This window comes from Xenopus tropicalis, chromosome 3, assembly GCF_000004195.4.
Source record: "Xenopus tropicalis strain Nigerian chromosome 3, UCB_Xtro_10.0, whole genome shotgun sequence".
NCBI lineage: Eukaryota > Metazoa > Chordata > Amphibia > Anura > Pipidae > Xenopus > Xenopus tropicalis.
Window position 1 is genome coordinate 16,343,163 of NC_030679.2, and position 13,283 is coordinate 16,356,445.

Genomic DNA, 13,283 nt, shown 5'->3' on the forward strand with positions numbered 1-13,283 from the left:
GAAGAAAACCTTTTTACAAGGACCACCTCCAGTTCCAGACATAAAAAAATATATGAATGCTTTTATAGTGTTGCCTACAATAAGCAATCCCATCACAACAATTAACATTTACTAACACTTGCATGTTTGGTGGTTTGGGCTAAATGTCTGATCTAGAAGTTGCTTTGTTCCTTTCTGTTTTCAATTGTGTGTTTTGTGTATTGTGACCTCTGTTTTTTTTTACTGTGTTCTTTGGTTTTTGGCATCTGTGAGAACTCATGCCTCCTTCATGTTATTTACTGGTTTATTACCGCCACTACTATGTCCAATATTGCTGTTTATTTGGTCGCTCCACAGGAGCTAATTGCGCATCTGCACCTTCTGAGCTCTCCTTCTCAAGCATCACAGCGGAACTGCACAAAATGACGGAAGTCATGTGGTACGTGATGCGCAACGCTTACTTGCAGAATATCACGTGGTAATATCACATGCGGCGGAAAATACCGCTTGAAAATGTGCCAGATAAATAACGTCAATAAAATTTGAAAATAAAATTACTACTGGAAGACCACCCTTAAGAGAGAAATGGTAAACCATTTTGCCCACTACTACCTAACCCTATATGATTTCCAACCAAACCAGACAAATACTGGGCTAGATGCCCTTCTAAATACTGTAGACATCCCAGCTCTTGCAGATCCAAGTGCTATTGAATTAGACAGGGACATCTCACTGGAAGAGGTTAAGGCGGCAGTAAATAGTCTACCCACAGGAAAAGCCCCTGGGCCTGATTGGCATCCGTCCGAATGTTACAAGCAGCACCTAGAACTTGCACTCCCTCCTTCCAAACTCCTGCTATGAGGCACATATCACACTGACTCCAAAGGAAGGTAAACCCCCCTCATAAGTGATGTGGAAATCTTTGCGCTCTATGCCCATCCTCAAGCCAAAGTCATGGTAGCGGGTATGCTCTCATCAGCTATATACTTCAAGAGGGGCACCAAGCAGGGTGCCCACTGTCGCCGCTGCTCTCGCTTTAGTGGTAGAGCCTTTAGCAATCCAAACAGGAGAGGACACAGAAAATGTGGGGCTCCAATTAGAAGATTTAGAGGAGAAAGTGTCCTTATATGTGGACAACATGCTGCTATATTTAGTTGACAATCAAAACTCTCTTCAGGCTTTAATTTGAGTACTAACTAACTTTGGAAAACACTCTGGTCTAAAAGTGAACTATGACAAGTCCCTTGTTTTCCCCATAGGTAATCTCCAACAAAATATTTTATGCCCTATCACACATCTGAATACTGTATCTGAATTCAGATATCTGGGGATACAAATCCATAAACTATACAACAGCTGGATATCTCCCCTGTTCTAGCTCGGTTACGGAAAAGAACACTGATGTGGCAAAATCTTCCTCTGTCAGACCCAGTGAAAATCAACCTGTTAAAAATGTTTTTTTTACCAAAATTTCTATACGTATTCCATAATGCATCCATAGTGCCCCCCAAAACCTTCTTTAAGGCATTAGACTGTTATAAGGGGTTATATATGGTAAGGAGAAAGACCCAGAATGTCTCTTCAGATGCTACAAGCTCCATTAACTGGTGGTGGGTTGACCCTGCCCAACTTTGAAAGATACTTCCTCGCTAGTCAGTTGGTATGCGCACACTAGTGGACAGTCCCGAGATTAGATACCGAGCATTAGTATTAGAGGCTGTCATTGTGGGACCTTCCATAAAAACAGTAGTGGAGTCTTTTCAGAGGGCACTAAAAATAGCTCAAAATAAACAACCCTTCTGGTCAAAATTCCTGTGGCTGCCCACCTAACAACCTCAGGCACCCCCATAAAAACACTAGGAGACATTAGGGGAAAGACTCAGAATGTCTCTTCAGATGCTACAAGCTCCATTAACTGGTGGTGGGTTGACCCTGCCCAACTTTGAAAGATACTTCCTCGCTAGTCAGTTGGTGTATGTACACTGATGGACAGACCCGAGATTAGATAACCGAGCATTATTATTAAAGGCTGTCATTGTGGGACCTACTATAAAAACAGTAGTGGAGTCTTTTCAGAGGGCACTAAAAATAGTTCAAAATAAACAACCCGTCTGGTCAAAATGGGGTGCCTGAGGTTGCTAGGTGAGCAGTCACAGGAATAAAAACAATAGGAGACGTTACCATGGGGGAGGGGGATGTAAACAATTTAATGCACTTCAAGCCAAATTCCAACTTCCAGCAAACATGTTATTTTCATATTTACAATTAAAACATGCTTTTCAGTCACAATTCCCCATAAGGCCTGTAGTAATTACTGAAACTACACTTGCGAGATTCTCCGCTGACCTGACTTGGGGAAAGTGCTAACGTACATGTACATTGTAATAATGCAAACGAGCACCACTCAACAACATAAGGTTAATGGTGTGAAGACATACTAGACCTAGAGGAAGAGAAAAGGTGCCATAATACAGGTATCCCAAACAACCATCTCCAGTTGAGATAGATATGTACAGATTAAGTTTTTAAATAGAGTGTATCTCACCCTACAAAGAGTGGCTAGAATATATCCTGGGGCCTCTGACCTGTGCCCTAAATGTCTTAATGAGGTGGGGTCTTTTTACCATGTTTTTTGGGAATGCCCAGTAATAAAGGGGTTTTGGCGAGAGGTGCTTAGCTACGCTAAGTCGGCACTAGTACTCCCCAATATTTTGTCACCCAGTCTGTGTTTACTGGGCATACTGGAAACCCTACAGTTGAGACCTCCAGCTAAACGATGCTACCTACAATACTACGCCAAAAAGCCATTATTAAATCTACAGGACCATCCTCGCTGAACTTGAACGAAAACAGAAACTGGTGTATCAAGTCCGCAGATGCCAGGACAAATTCAAGGCCATATGGGGGACATGGCTTCTGGCTTCTTTGTAATGTTAAAAAGAGTACACGTGACAGGACAAATGTAGTCCTCTGACTTGACATCCCCCCCGCCAGCTCACTCTATTCCTTCTCTCCTTCTTCTCTTCACTCTTGACTCCTCTTAATCTTCTCTCCTTGCTTTTACTTAACGGTACTGTTCCCTCATGTTGTTAAAATTAAAAATGCTAAATAAAATCTTTAAAAAAAAAAAAAATGATTGCATAGGGATTATTTAATAGAAAGAAAGGGAAAAATGAATTTTGTTGGGAGTCTGGCTGTGCTCTGCACCTTGAGCTGGGTAAAGTCTGGCACAAGGAGCAGAGCATATGATTACTGGCACTGGCCAGTCCTGTCCTGTACAGGGGCCTGCGTTCTGACAAATTAGCGGAGGGTGGCATGTACATACCTGCCCTGTCCTGTCCCACATAAACACTGCCGTGCTGTATTCATGGGGGAAGAATGTTGGTTCACCACCTGGATACACTTTGGTCCGTTCCATTTCTTGCTGAATTTCACTAATGAATTAAAGCTACCACTCTTCCAAATTAGACAGTATCAGCATTTTATGTTCTATGAATGTAATGAATCATGGATATAAATTCTTGCTCCATGGTGCCACAAAGGAATCATTTTACACAATGGGAGATGGCTGATTTGCAAGAAGGTAACCTAACTCCATTGGCTAACAAACCTGACCTTGGCATCTCTCCTTATCTCTTTGTCGCACGCTTTCTCACTATATATACTTTCACACTTCCTTATATCATCGCTTCACAGTATAAACATAAAATACAATCACAATTTTGGGCACTGACAGTCAGTTGCTAACCTGAAATCCCAGGCCAGAGGGCCTCTTCTAAAAAAAACAAAAAAACTTGACAGCCTGGGTACTATTTAGGTGTGTACTTGCCCCCATCTTGCATCTCTTTAGATGTGTGCTTGCCCCTATCTTGCCTCTCTTTAGATGTGTGCTTGCCACCATCTTTTCTTCAATGGGGCACCACTTTTACATATATTAAAAGTGCTTTGAGGGTATTGGTTCATCAACAATCTGAGCATTTCATTCCTTTTTTCACTCATTCTTGTTATCACCAGAACCGTACTTACCTGTGCCATTTGTCTTTCCAGCTTGGATCTGGGTATGTCGTCAAAATAATTCTCGTTTCTTCTCCTCCGTCCATCTCCCTGCATCATAATGTGGGGGAAATCCAGGGATCCTCCAGCCGGATACAGCTTTGCGGTTTTGTGGCTGGGAAAAGAGAGTTGGGATGCATTTTACAATATTGCAGTACCTACAATGCTGCAATGCTACTACACTGAAAGCAGAGAGGTTGGGAAAGTCCATCTCTAAAGGACTGAACATTTTTCGCTCCGTGATCTAAATTCCTTGCCAGCATTATGGCTTCTCTTGGCCACTGCCCAAGATTCAAAGCTGTATTCCTTGTCCATTCATAGCATTGTGCGGTCCTATCCAACTTCCATACAGCCGGGGCCCAATTGGGACCATTTTGGTGGGACCCCTTAGACAAAGTGTTGCTGGCTGGCATGGGATTGCAGAGCTGGGTGTGCAAACAATGCCCTGCCCAACATTCCATGGCACAATATGGCCCCCAAGCACATTTACGGACACACCAAGGGGCATATTTACTAAGCAATTTTGAGAAAAATGTATTTTATTCTACTACTAGATTTACGAATGGGTTTATGCCAGTACTCGATTTTTCTGATATTGTTTCTCTAAAAATTTGAGTTTTTCGGTTTGGTTAACTTTTTTTGTCAAAAAAAATTTGGCAGGTTTGATCTGTCAAGTACCATTGAATCCTATGGAGGTTTAGAATAGTAGAGGAATAGACTAGTCAGTGACAGCCTGTCCTTGACATATTTTCAAGGAGAAGTTAATCCCCTCATTGTTTTCTATTTCACCCAGTTTAAAGTAAAACTTAAGCACATTATTGTTTTCCAAGAAAGAGTGCCAAATGCTTCTAAAATGTGTGCTGGAGCAATTCCTGTTTGGGAAGTCCTTTTAAACTCAAATTTTTCGAGTTTTAACAATACTTTCAACTTGAAAAATGTTGGATTTTCGGATGTTTAATTCAAATTTTTTCCATGTCGAGTTATACAACTTTCAAGACCAGAAAAAAAAATGAGTTTTAGTAAATGTGCCCCCAAGTATATTATATATAGAAAACGAGAAAATAGGGGCACACACAGATATGCACACACACAAACACTCATATATACAGACACACACAGACAAACACAGACACAAGTACTCACAGACACTCCCCACAGACCTGGCTAGTAGTTTTCTGTATCATGTCCTTCCACTTCAAGCATGTCCCCTCATTCTGGGAGTGGGGCCAGGTTTGGAGTGGGTAACCTGTCTTTCATCTGCAGGCAGTGCAGTGCATTTGAAAAACCATAAAGTATAAAAAAAATGATGACTAATTCTAAATTGTCTATGTCTACATCATACTAAAAGTTAATTTGAAGGTGAACTATGCCTTTAACCCCAAGCAATACATAGTTTATACATTTTAAAAAGGCATTTAAGAAGTGCTGAAATAACCCCTACATAGTTACATAGTTACATAGGGTTGAAAAAAGACTAGTGATGAGTGAATCTGTTCCGCTTCGCCAAAAAATTTGTGAATCTTTCAAAAGAACCGCGAAGCGGTAAAAAATTCACAAACGGCAAAAACGTTGTGCGGCTATTATTTTGTCGCCCGCGGCTATTATTTTGTCGCACGGCTATTCTTTTGTCGCCCGCGGCTATTATTTTGTCACGCGGCTATTCTTTTGACGCCCGCGCCTATTATTTTGTCGCACGGCTAATTCTTTTGTCGCCCGCGGCTATTATTTAGTCGCGCGGCTATTCTTTTGACGCCCGCGACTATTCTTTTTTTACGCCGGCGACAATTTTTGGACGTGCGTCGAATTTTTCATCCGTTTCGCGAAACAATCCGCCAATGGCGAAACGCAGAAATTCGCCTCGAATCCATGCCTGGCGAAACATTTCGCCCATCACTAAAAAAGACCATCAAGTTCAACCCATCCAAGTAAACCCAGCACGCACAACCTATACTTACCAATCTATACACTCACATATATAAACTATATATACAATCACTAATACTAACTGTAGATATTAGTATCACAATAGCCTTGGATATTCTGCTTGTTCAAAAACTTATCCAGGCCCCTCTTAAAGGCATCACTAGGAAGGGCATTCCACAACCTCACTGCCCTCACCGTGAAAAACCACCTACGCTGCTTCAAATGGAAGCTCCGTTCCTCTAATCTAGGGGGGGGCCTCTGGTGCGTTGATCGTTTTTATAGGAAAAAAGAACATGCCCCATCTGCCTATAATCCCCTCTAATGTAAGCACATTAGAGGGGATTATAGGCAGATGGGGGATGTTCTTTTTTCCTATAAAAACGATCAACGCACCAAAGGTCGCACCAGAGTAATCATGTCCCCTTTCAAGCGCCTCTTTCCAGAGAAAACAACCCCAACCTCGACAGTCTAACCTCATAGCTTAAATCTTCCATCCCCTTTACCAGTTTAGTTGCACGTCTCTGCACTCTCTCCAGCTCATTAATATCCTTCTTAAGGACTGGAGCCCAAAACCGCACTGCATACTCAAGGTGAGGCCTTACCAGGGACCTATAAAGAGGCAAAATTATGTTTTCATCCCTTGAGTCAATGCCCTTTTTTATACAAGACAGCACTTTATTTGCTTTAGTAGCCACAGAATGCCTTGAATTAGACAACTTGTTATCTACAAAAACCGCTAGATCCTTCTCCGTAAGGATTCCCCCAACAAACTACCATTCAGTAGATAGTTTGCGTTTATATTATTTCTACCTAAGTGCATAACTTTGCACTTGTCCACATTGAACCTCATTTTCCAGTTTGCTGCCCAGCTTTCCAATTTTGTCAAATCGCTCTGCAAAGTGGCAGCATCCTGCATGGAACTTATAGTTTTGCACAATTTAGTGTCATCAGCAAAAATAGATATGTACATAGATACATACTCTCTATGCCCACCTTCAGGTCATTAATAAACAAGTTAAAAAGCAAAGGACCAAGGATTGAGCCCTGCGGTACTCCACTAACCACACTGGTCCAATTAGAAAATGTTCCATTTACCACAACTCTTTGTAATCTATCCTTCAGCCAGTTCTCTATCCAATTACAAATATTATGTTCTAGGCCAATATTCCTCAATTTGATCATTAACCTTCTGTGAGGTACAGTATCAAATGCTTTAGCAAAGTCCAAAGTAGATGACATCAACTGCCATTCCAGCATCAAGGTTCCTACTCACCTCCTCATAAAAGGCAACTAAATTAGTCTGGCAAGATCTGTTACGCAGAAAACCATGCTGGAACAAACTTATAGTATTGTGAACTGCAATGTATTCAAGTACCCTATCCCTTATTACCCCTTCCAAAATCTTTCCTACTACTGACGTCAGACTAACAGGCCTAAAAAAAAAAAAGATCCCTTTTTAAATAACGGCACCGCATTAGCAATTCGCCAGTCTATAGGCACCATACCTCAACGAATCCTGAAGAATTAAGTGAAGAGGCTTGGCAATCACAGCGTTCAGCTCATTTAATACCCTGGGATGAATCCCATCCGGTCCTGGACCTTTGTTTACCTTTACATGTTCAAGTCTCTTTTGAATTTCCTCCTGAGTGACCCATGCGTCAGTAGCTAAATTACTAGAACTGGGCATATTAAAAGTGAAGCCTTCATTAGCTGGCTCCTCAGATGTATAGACAGATTAAAATTAAGAGTTTAAAATTTCAGCTTTTTCCCCATTCTCATCAACCAACTTACACCCCCCTGTGGTAATAAGGTTACCACCCCTTCTTGCTTCATTTTTTTACTATTCACATAATTAAAAAATAATTTTTTAATTATTTTTACTCCTAGCTGCAATATCCCTTTCCATCTCTATTTTAGCTTGCCTGATAGCTTTTTTGCATGCTTCATTTGCTTCCTTGTACCTGATGAAAGTTTCTGCTGTCACAGCTAACTTGAATGCTTTAAAAGCACGTTTTTTCTTACCAACCTTGACACTAACACTTTTATTCAGCCATAAAGGTTTTGCTTTGCGATGCCTCTCCTTGCTTACGAGGGGAATATACTGTTGTGTATACCTGCAAGGCAATGCTTTAAAGATGTTCCATTTTCCTTCTGTGTCTAACCCTATGAAAAGCCTTTCCCAGTTGACACATTGCAGAGATGCCCTTATACTGGCAAAGTCTGCACGTCTAAAATCAAGCGTTTTAGTTAATCCCTTATAGAGCTGTCTCTGCAGCATTAACTCAAAGGAGACCATGTTGTGATCACTGTTCCCCAAATGCTCACCCACACAAATGGTAGAGATGAGTTCAGTGTTATTAGTTATTACCAGGTCCAAAATAGAGTCACTCCTAGTAGGTTCTTGAACCTTCTGAAATAAAAAGTTGTCATTTAGCATATTTACAAACCTACTAGCCCCGCCCGCCCAGACCCGATCCCTGTTGCCACTTCTCCTGGCCGCCGATGTCCTCCCCTGATGTGTCACTTACGCACACTCAAGGGGAGGATGTTGGGTGGGTGGTGGGGGCAGGGGCCATCCTCATCCTCATTTCAGCAATCATTTTTATCATTCCCGGGGTCGGACTGAAAAACTAAGAAAAGGCACAGGTTGCATAGATACTGTTATCTATGTAACCTGTGCCTTTATTCAGTTTAACAGTTTGAAGAGCTATCCTCACAGCTACACAGGAGCTTATTGTATAAACTATAACTATAGTTTTTTTTAACCAAACACACAACTTTTACCAGTGCAGGCAACAACACATAATATATTAAATACTTTAAAACGCTTTCATTTTTCCCTGTTCCCTTAAAAGGACAGTCTCTATAAATGGGTTACTATAAATGGTGCTTAGTGATGTCTTCAGTTATAATTGGTGATTAATGACACATGACTCATGAAACTTGTGTGTAATGGTAAATAATGTACCTCCTATTGTAAAATATAAGGATATTAAGTAGCATTTGGCCGTATATTTTTCAGCTCCTCATGACTTATAATATCCTTATATTTTACAATACAAGGTACATTATTTGCTATATAATAAAACTCAGCAGCAACTAGATCAGGGGTTCTCAACCTGTGGGTCGGGACCCCTTTGGGGGTCAAATGACCCTTTCACAGGGGTCGCCTAAGACCATCAGAAAACACATATTTCCAATGATCTTAGGAACCGAGACACCGCTCCTTTATGGTTGGGGGTCACCAGAACATAAGAAACTGTATTAAATTGTCGCAGCATTAGGAAGGTTGAGAACCACTGAACTAGATGGTACAGAGCAGTTGCAGAGGGCAATAGGTTCCTATTGTATGCTACAGAGCTTATCTGTTATCTAAGCAACCTGTGCCTTTTCTCCTTTTTCCAGCTTGAATGGCTGCTCCCATGGCTACACAGCAGCTTATTTATATACTAATAATACACAAAGGGTATATATATAGATCTAAGCCTACAGTGTTTAAGTAGAGAAGGCTTACCAGTTTATTATATTGGTCTGGGTGCTCATGCCCCAGACCCTCAGCCTTTTTAGGAAATTTCAAGAGACGAAAGCAGGAAGGCACTCCAGATACTTCAAAAAGTAGATGTAGAACTCAGGTGTGAAGTAAAATCATGAAGAATTTATTTATAATTATACATGAATGCTACAAAGCCTTACACGTTTCGTACCTTTTTGGTACTTAATCATAGGCTGAATGACATCCTACAAACACAAAGTATTTAAAGTCAAAATGGCCAATCAGGCATAAGCAAGATTGACCAATCACGAAAAAAAAATCCAATTCAGAAATAATTTACATGATTATTTATAGTAAAAATACAAAACGCATTCAGTATAATTATAGTGACATTTATATAAATTGTTTAGATGTTCAATGCTAAAAAAGTGCTGTAGCGTTAATAGTAATGATAAATAGGCCAATAAGTATCTTATACTAAAGATAGGATAAAGTAACTATGCTTTTGACATGTCGGAGAAATTGGGGGCATATATAAATCTTATTCTCAGTGTCATATAATTTTAATTATATGAAAATATGTGGAATACTAATCGTTAAGTGTAACATAGTAAAACATAGTCATAATTCAATCTTTTAGGTTGTCTGGTAAATAATGAATATACCGTATATACTCGAGTATAAGCCAATCCGAATATAAGCCGAGGTACCTAAAGAAGACTGTAAAAACTTATTGACTTGAGTGTAAGCCTAGGGTGGGAAATGCAGCAGCTACTGTGGTAATGTTGCTATAAGTTCTAGGCAATTATACATAAAATTGACTTTTATTTACTTACTGAGTATGTATCAGTAAAATGTAATAGAGCTGCCAAAGCTTGAGTTTTCCAGCTGATGCATAATATCCAGTCATTCAAAGTTGTCACATCAAGCATCATATATATATATATATATACAAAAATGGAAAAGATACCGCACTCACAGGTCTTAGTGCAAAAAAAGAAAATTTATTAATGCAGACTAACGTTTCAGCTGTCCCTTCAGCCTTACTCGAAGGGACAGCCGAAACATTAGTCTGCATTAATAAATTTTCTTTTTTTGCACTAAGACCTGTGAGTGCGGTATCTTTTCCATTTTTGTATTACATTTCTACATACTGCACCCAGGCACCTTTGGCTCCATCATTACGTGAGTGCCTGCTTTTCATTGCTGGTTTATATATATATATATATATATACTCACAAACACCATCCAGAAGTCAATGCCCCTCAGTGGTCAACCACAGAACATAATGGCAAAAAAAAAATGGCAAAGATATAAACTATACTGTAGATCTCTTCTAGTAGATTCAAATGAGGGGTCTGCAGGACCCATGAAAGGTGTGCTAGTGGCCCCCCTATACTGGTGGGCTCTGGGCAAATGCCCATTTATTAAAACAGCCCTGGTTAATACATAAGGAAGCAGTAAATGTAAGTGAGAAAAAAACAGTGGCTGTGAGAGGAACCACTGTGATATCCAGAAACTATGAAGACTCAAGTGTGCAGAAACAGTAAATCGGAGAGAGTAAAGGGCTTTCAATGTGAAATATTACTGATATTATTAAAGAACGGACCTTAATTTGCAATGATGTGGTTGCTCCTGAACTTTTGCAGCCACGTCCTAAAAATAGTCAGCTGGCTGATTTAAGGGCCACAGGAGTGTTAGGTGCCGCAGCCCTTGGGGATGTGTATGCCAGTATTCCCCCTCCTACCAGATCTGTGACATACCCAGGGCATTTCCCATTCACATGTCTGTGGCCGTGGGGGATTTGTTTAGCAAGGTTATTTCTGAGAGGGTTGTCCCTTACTGATCAGTACATCTTACCTTGTATTACTTGCTGAATAATTTAAGCACATAGTTATATAGTACTATTTTTGCTGGCTAAACAAATGTACCTTCCGTGTCTGAGGCAGAGTTTATTCAGAGAGTTTGGTCCTAGTTAATTTGCAGTTACACCACCATTTCCCAAATGACCTAAAGTCGTACTTATTTGGTGCTGACCACTTCTCTATACACACAAATGTTTCCAAATGCACATGTGGCCCGAAAGAAATTGATCGCTCAGGAGGAAGCCGGAAGTGGCGAAACGCGTCAGCGGTGAGAGAGGACGCAGAGGAGGAGCACTATACAGGGCAGGACTGCTGAACCCAGAAATGACACTGCAGGTCGGGAACAGGGAAAGAAAAAGGAGCAGCCACCTGATCCATACCAGTGACTCCTGACATGCGCATCCTATACTCTGTTTGTGAGTGTATTGGGAAGTTTTATTTATATTAAAGTATTTAAGTTTTTACACATATGGCGTATGCATTTATCCCACAGTTAGTGCACAGAAGGCGAAGGGAAACAGAAAGGTCGTGGAATTAACCTAATTCCTAACCGCTGCTGGCGGCCAGGTACACAGGAAGGGGGGGGTGCGGTGTGCGCGGCGAGTGCTGCTGGTGGGCAGGTACACACGGGGGGTTGGTGTTGCACAGCCTGCATTCACTCGAGTATAAGCTGAGCTTGAGGTTTTTAAGCACATTTTTCGTGCAGGAAAACTCGGCTTATACTCAAGTATATATGGTACATAAAATATTAATCGTTAAACGTAGCATGACACATCCTACGATGTGTCATGCTACGTTTAACGATTAATATTTTATGTCATAGTTCAATCCTTCAGGTTGTCTAGTGTATAAAAAAATATCCATTTAGTTTCCTTTTTTATCAGAGCGTTTGTCATATTACCGCCACGGTGGTCAGGGTATATTCTATCTATACCGGTGGCTGAAAGGTTTGGAAGAGTTCTGTTAGAATATTCAGAGAAATGTCTTGCAACTGTGGTGTTACTTTTTACATCAGTGATATTCAAAACATGTTCTCTAATGCGTTCTTTTAGTGTCTGCTACAATAAGTGGAAAAAATGTATTTGAGAGATATAAATCCAATTATATAGAGATTACTAAACCTAATGCTAAATTAGAAACTAGTGACACACATCTTAAAGAAGTAAAAAATAAAGTTCCTCATTCGTTATCCTGCGTTCTTACTTACTACCCTCAATACAAACAAATTAAAAATATTATTGATAATAATCTCTATATTTTAAGATCCGATCCTATCCTTAGAGAGATTCTAGAAAATAGATTTAAATTTGTAACCAGAAAAACAGAAATCATAGGAAACAAACTTTCCCCCAGTCTGATTCAATCCAACAAACCCTCTAATACTTGGCTATCAACCAAAGGTGTCTATAGATGTGGCGCAAAACAGTGTATCACATGCAAATATATACAAAAAAATCAATCCTTTACATCAACCGTCACAAAATAAGTATACAATATTAAATATTTCATCAACTGTAATACTAAATTTATTTACTGACCTGCTTAAAATGTGGTAAACAATATGTTGGACAAACCAGCAGAAAACTAAAAGAACGTATTAGAGAACATGTTTTGAATATCACTGATGTAAAAAGTAACACCACAGTTGCAAGACATTTCTCTGAATGTTCTCTTCCAAACCTTTCAGTCACCAGTATAGATAGAAAATACCCTGACCCCCGTGGCGGTAATATGACAAACGCTCTGATAAAAAAGGAAACTAAATGGATATTTTACTTTTACTTACACACTAGACAACCTGAAGGATTGAACTACGACTACGATGTGTCATGCTACGTTTAACGATTAATATTTTATGTATATTCCTTATTTACCAGACAACCTAAAAGATTGAATTATGACTATGTTTTACTATGTTACATTAAACGATTAGTATTCCACGTATCTTCATATAATTAAAATTATATGAC

At 39.9% G+C, this 13,283-nt stretch overlaps 1 protein-coding gene across 7 annotated transcripts in view; it reads right to left on the reverse strand.

Moving 5' to 3' along the window:
• anks1b (ankyrin repeat and sterile alpha motif domain containing 1B) overlaps positions 1–13,283 on the reverse strand; it is a 203,045-nt gene that overhangs the window by 95,326 nt on the left and 94,436 nt on the right. For all 7 annotated transcript variants that reach the window (XM_031898696.1, XM_031898695.1, XM_031898698.1 and 4 more), the window contains one exon: positions 4,006–4,147. In XM_031898696.1, the coding sequence (XP_031754556.1) occupies positions 4,006–4,092 (87 nt within the window). In that variant the 5' untranslated portion in view covers positions 4,093–4,147. The remainder of the gene's footprint in view (positions 1–4,005; positions 4,148–13,283) is intronic.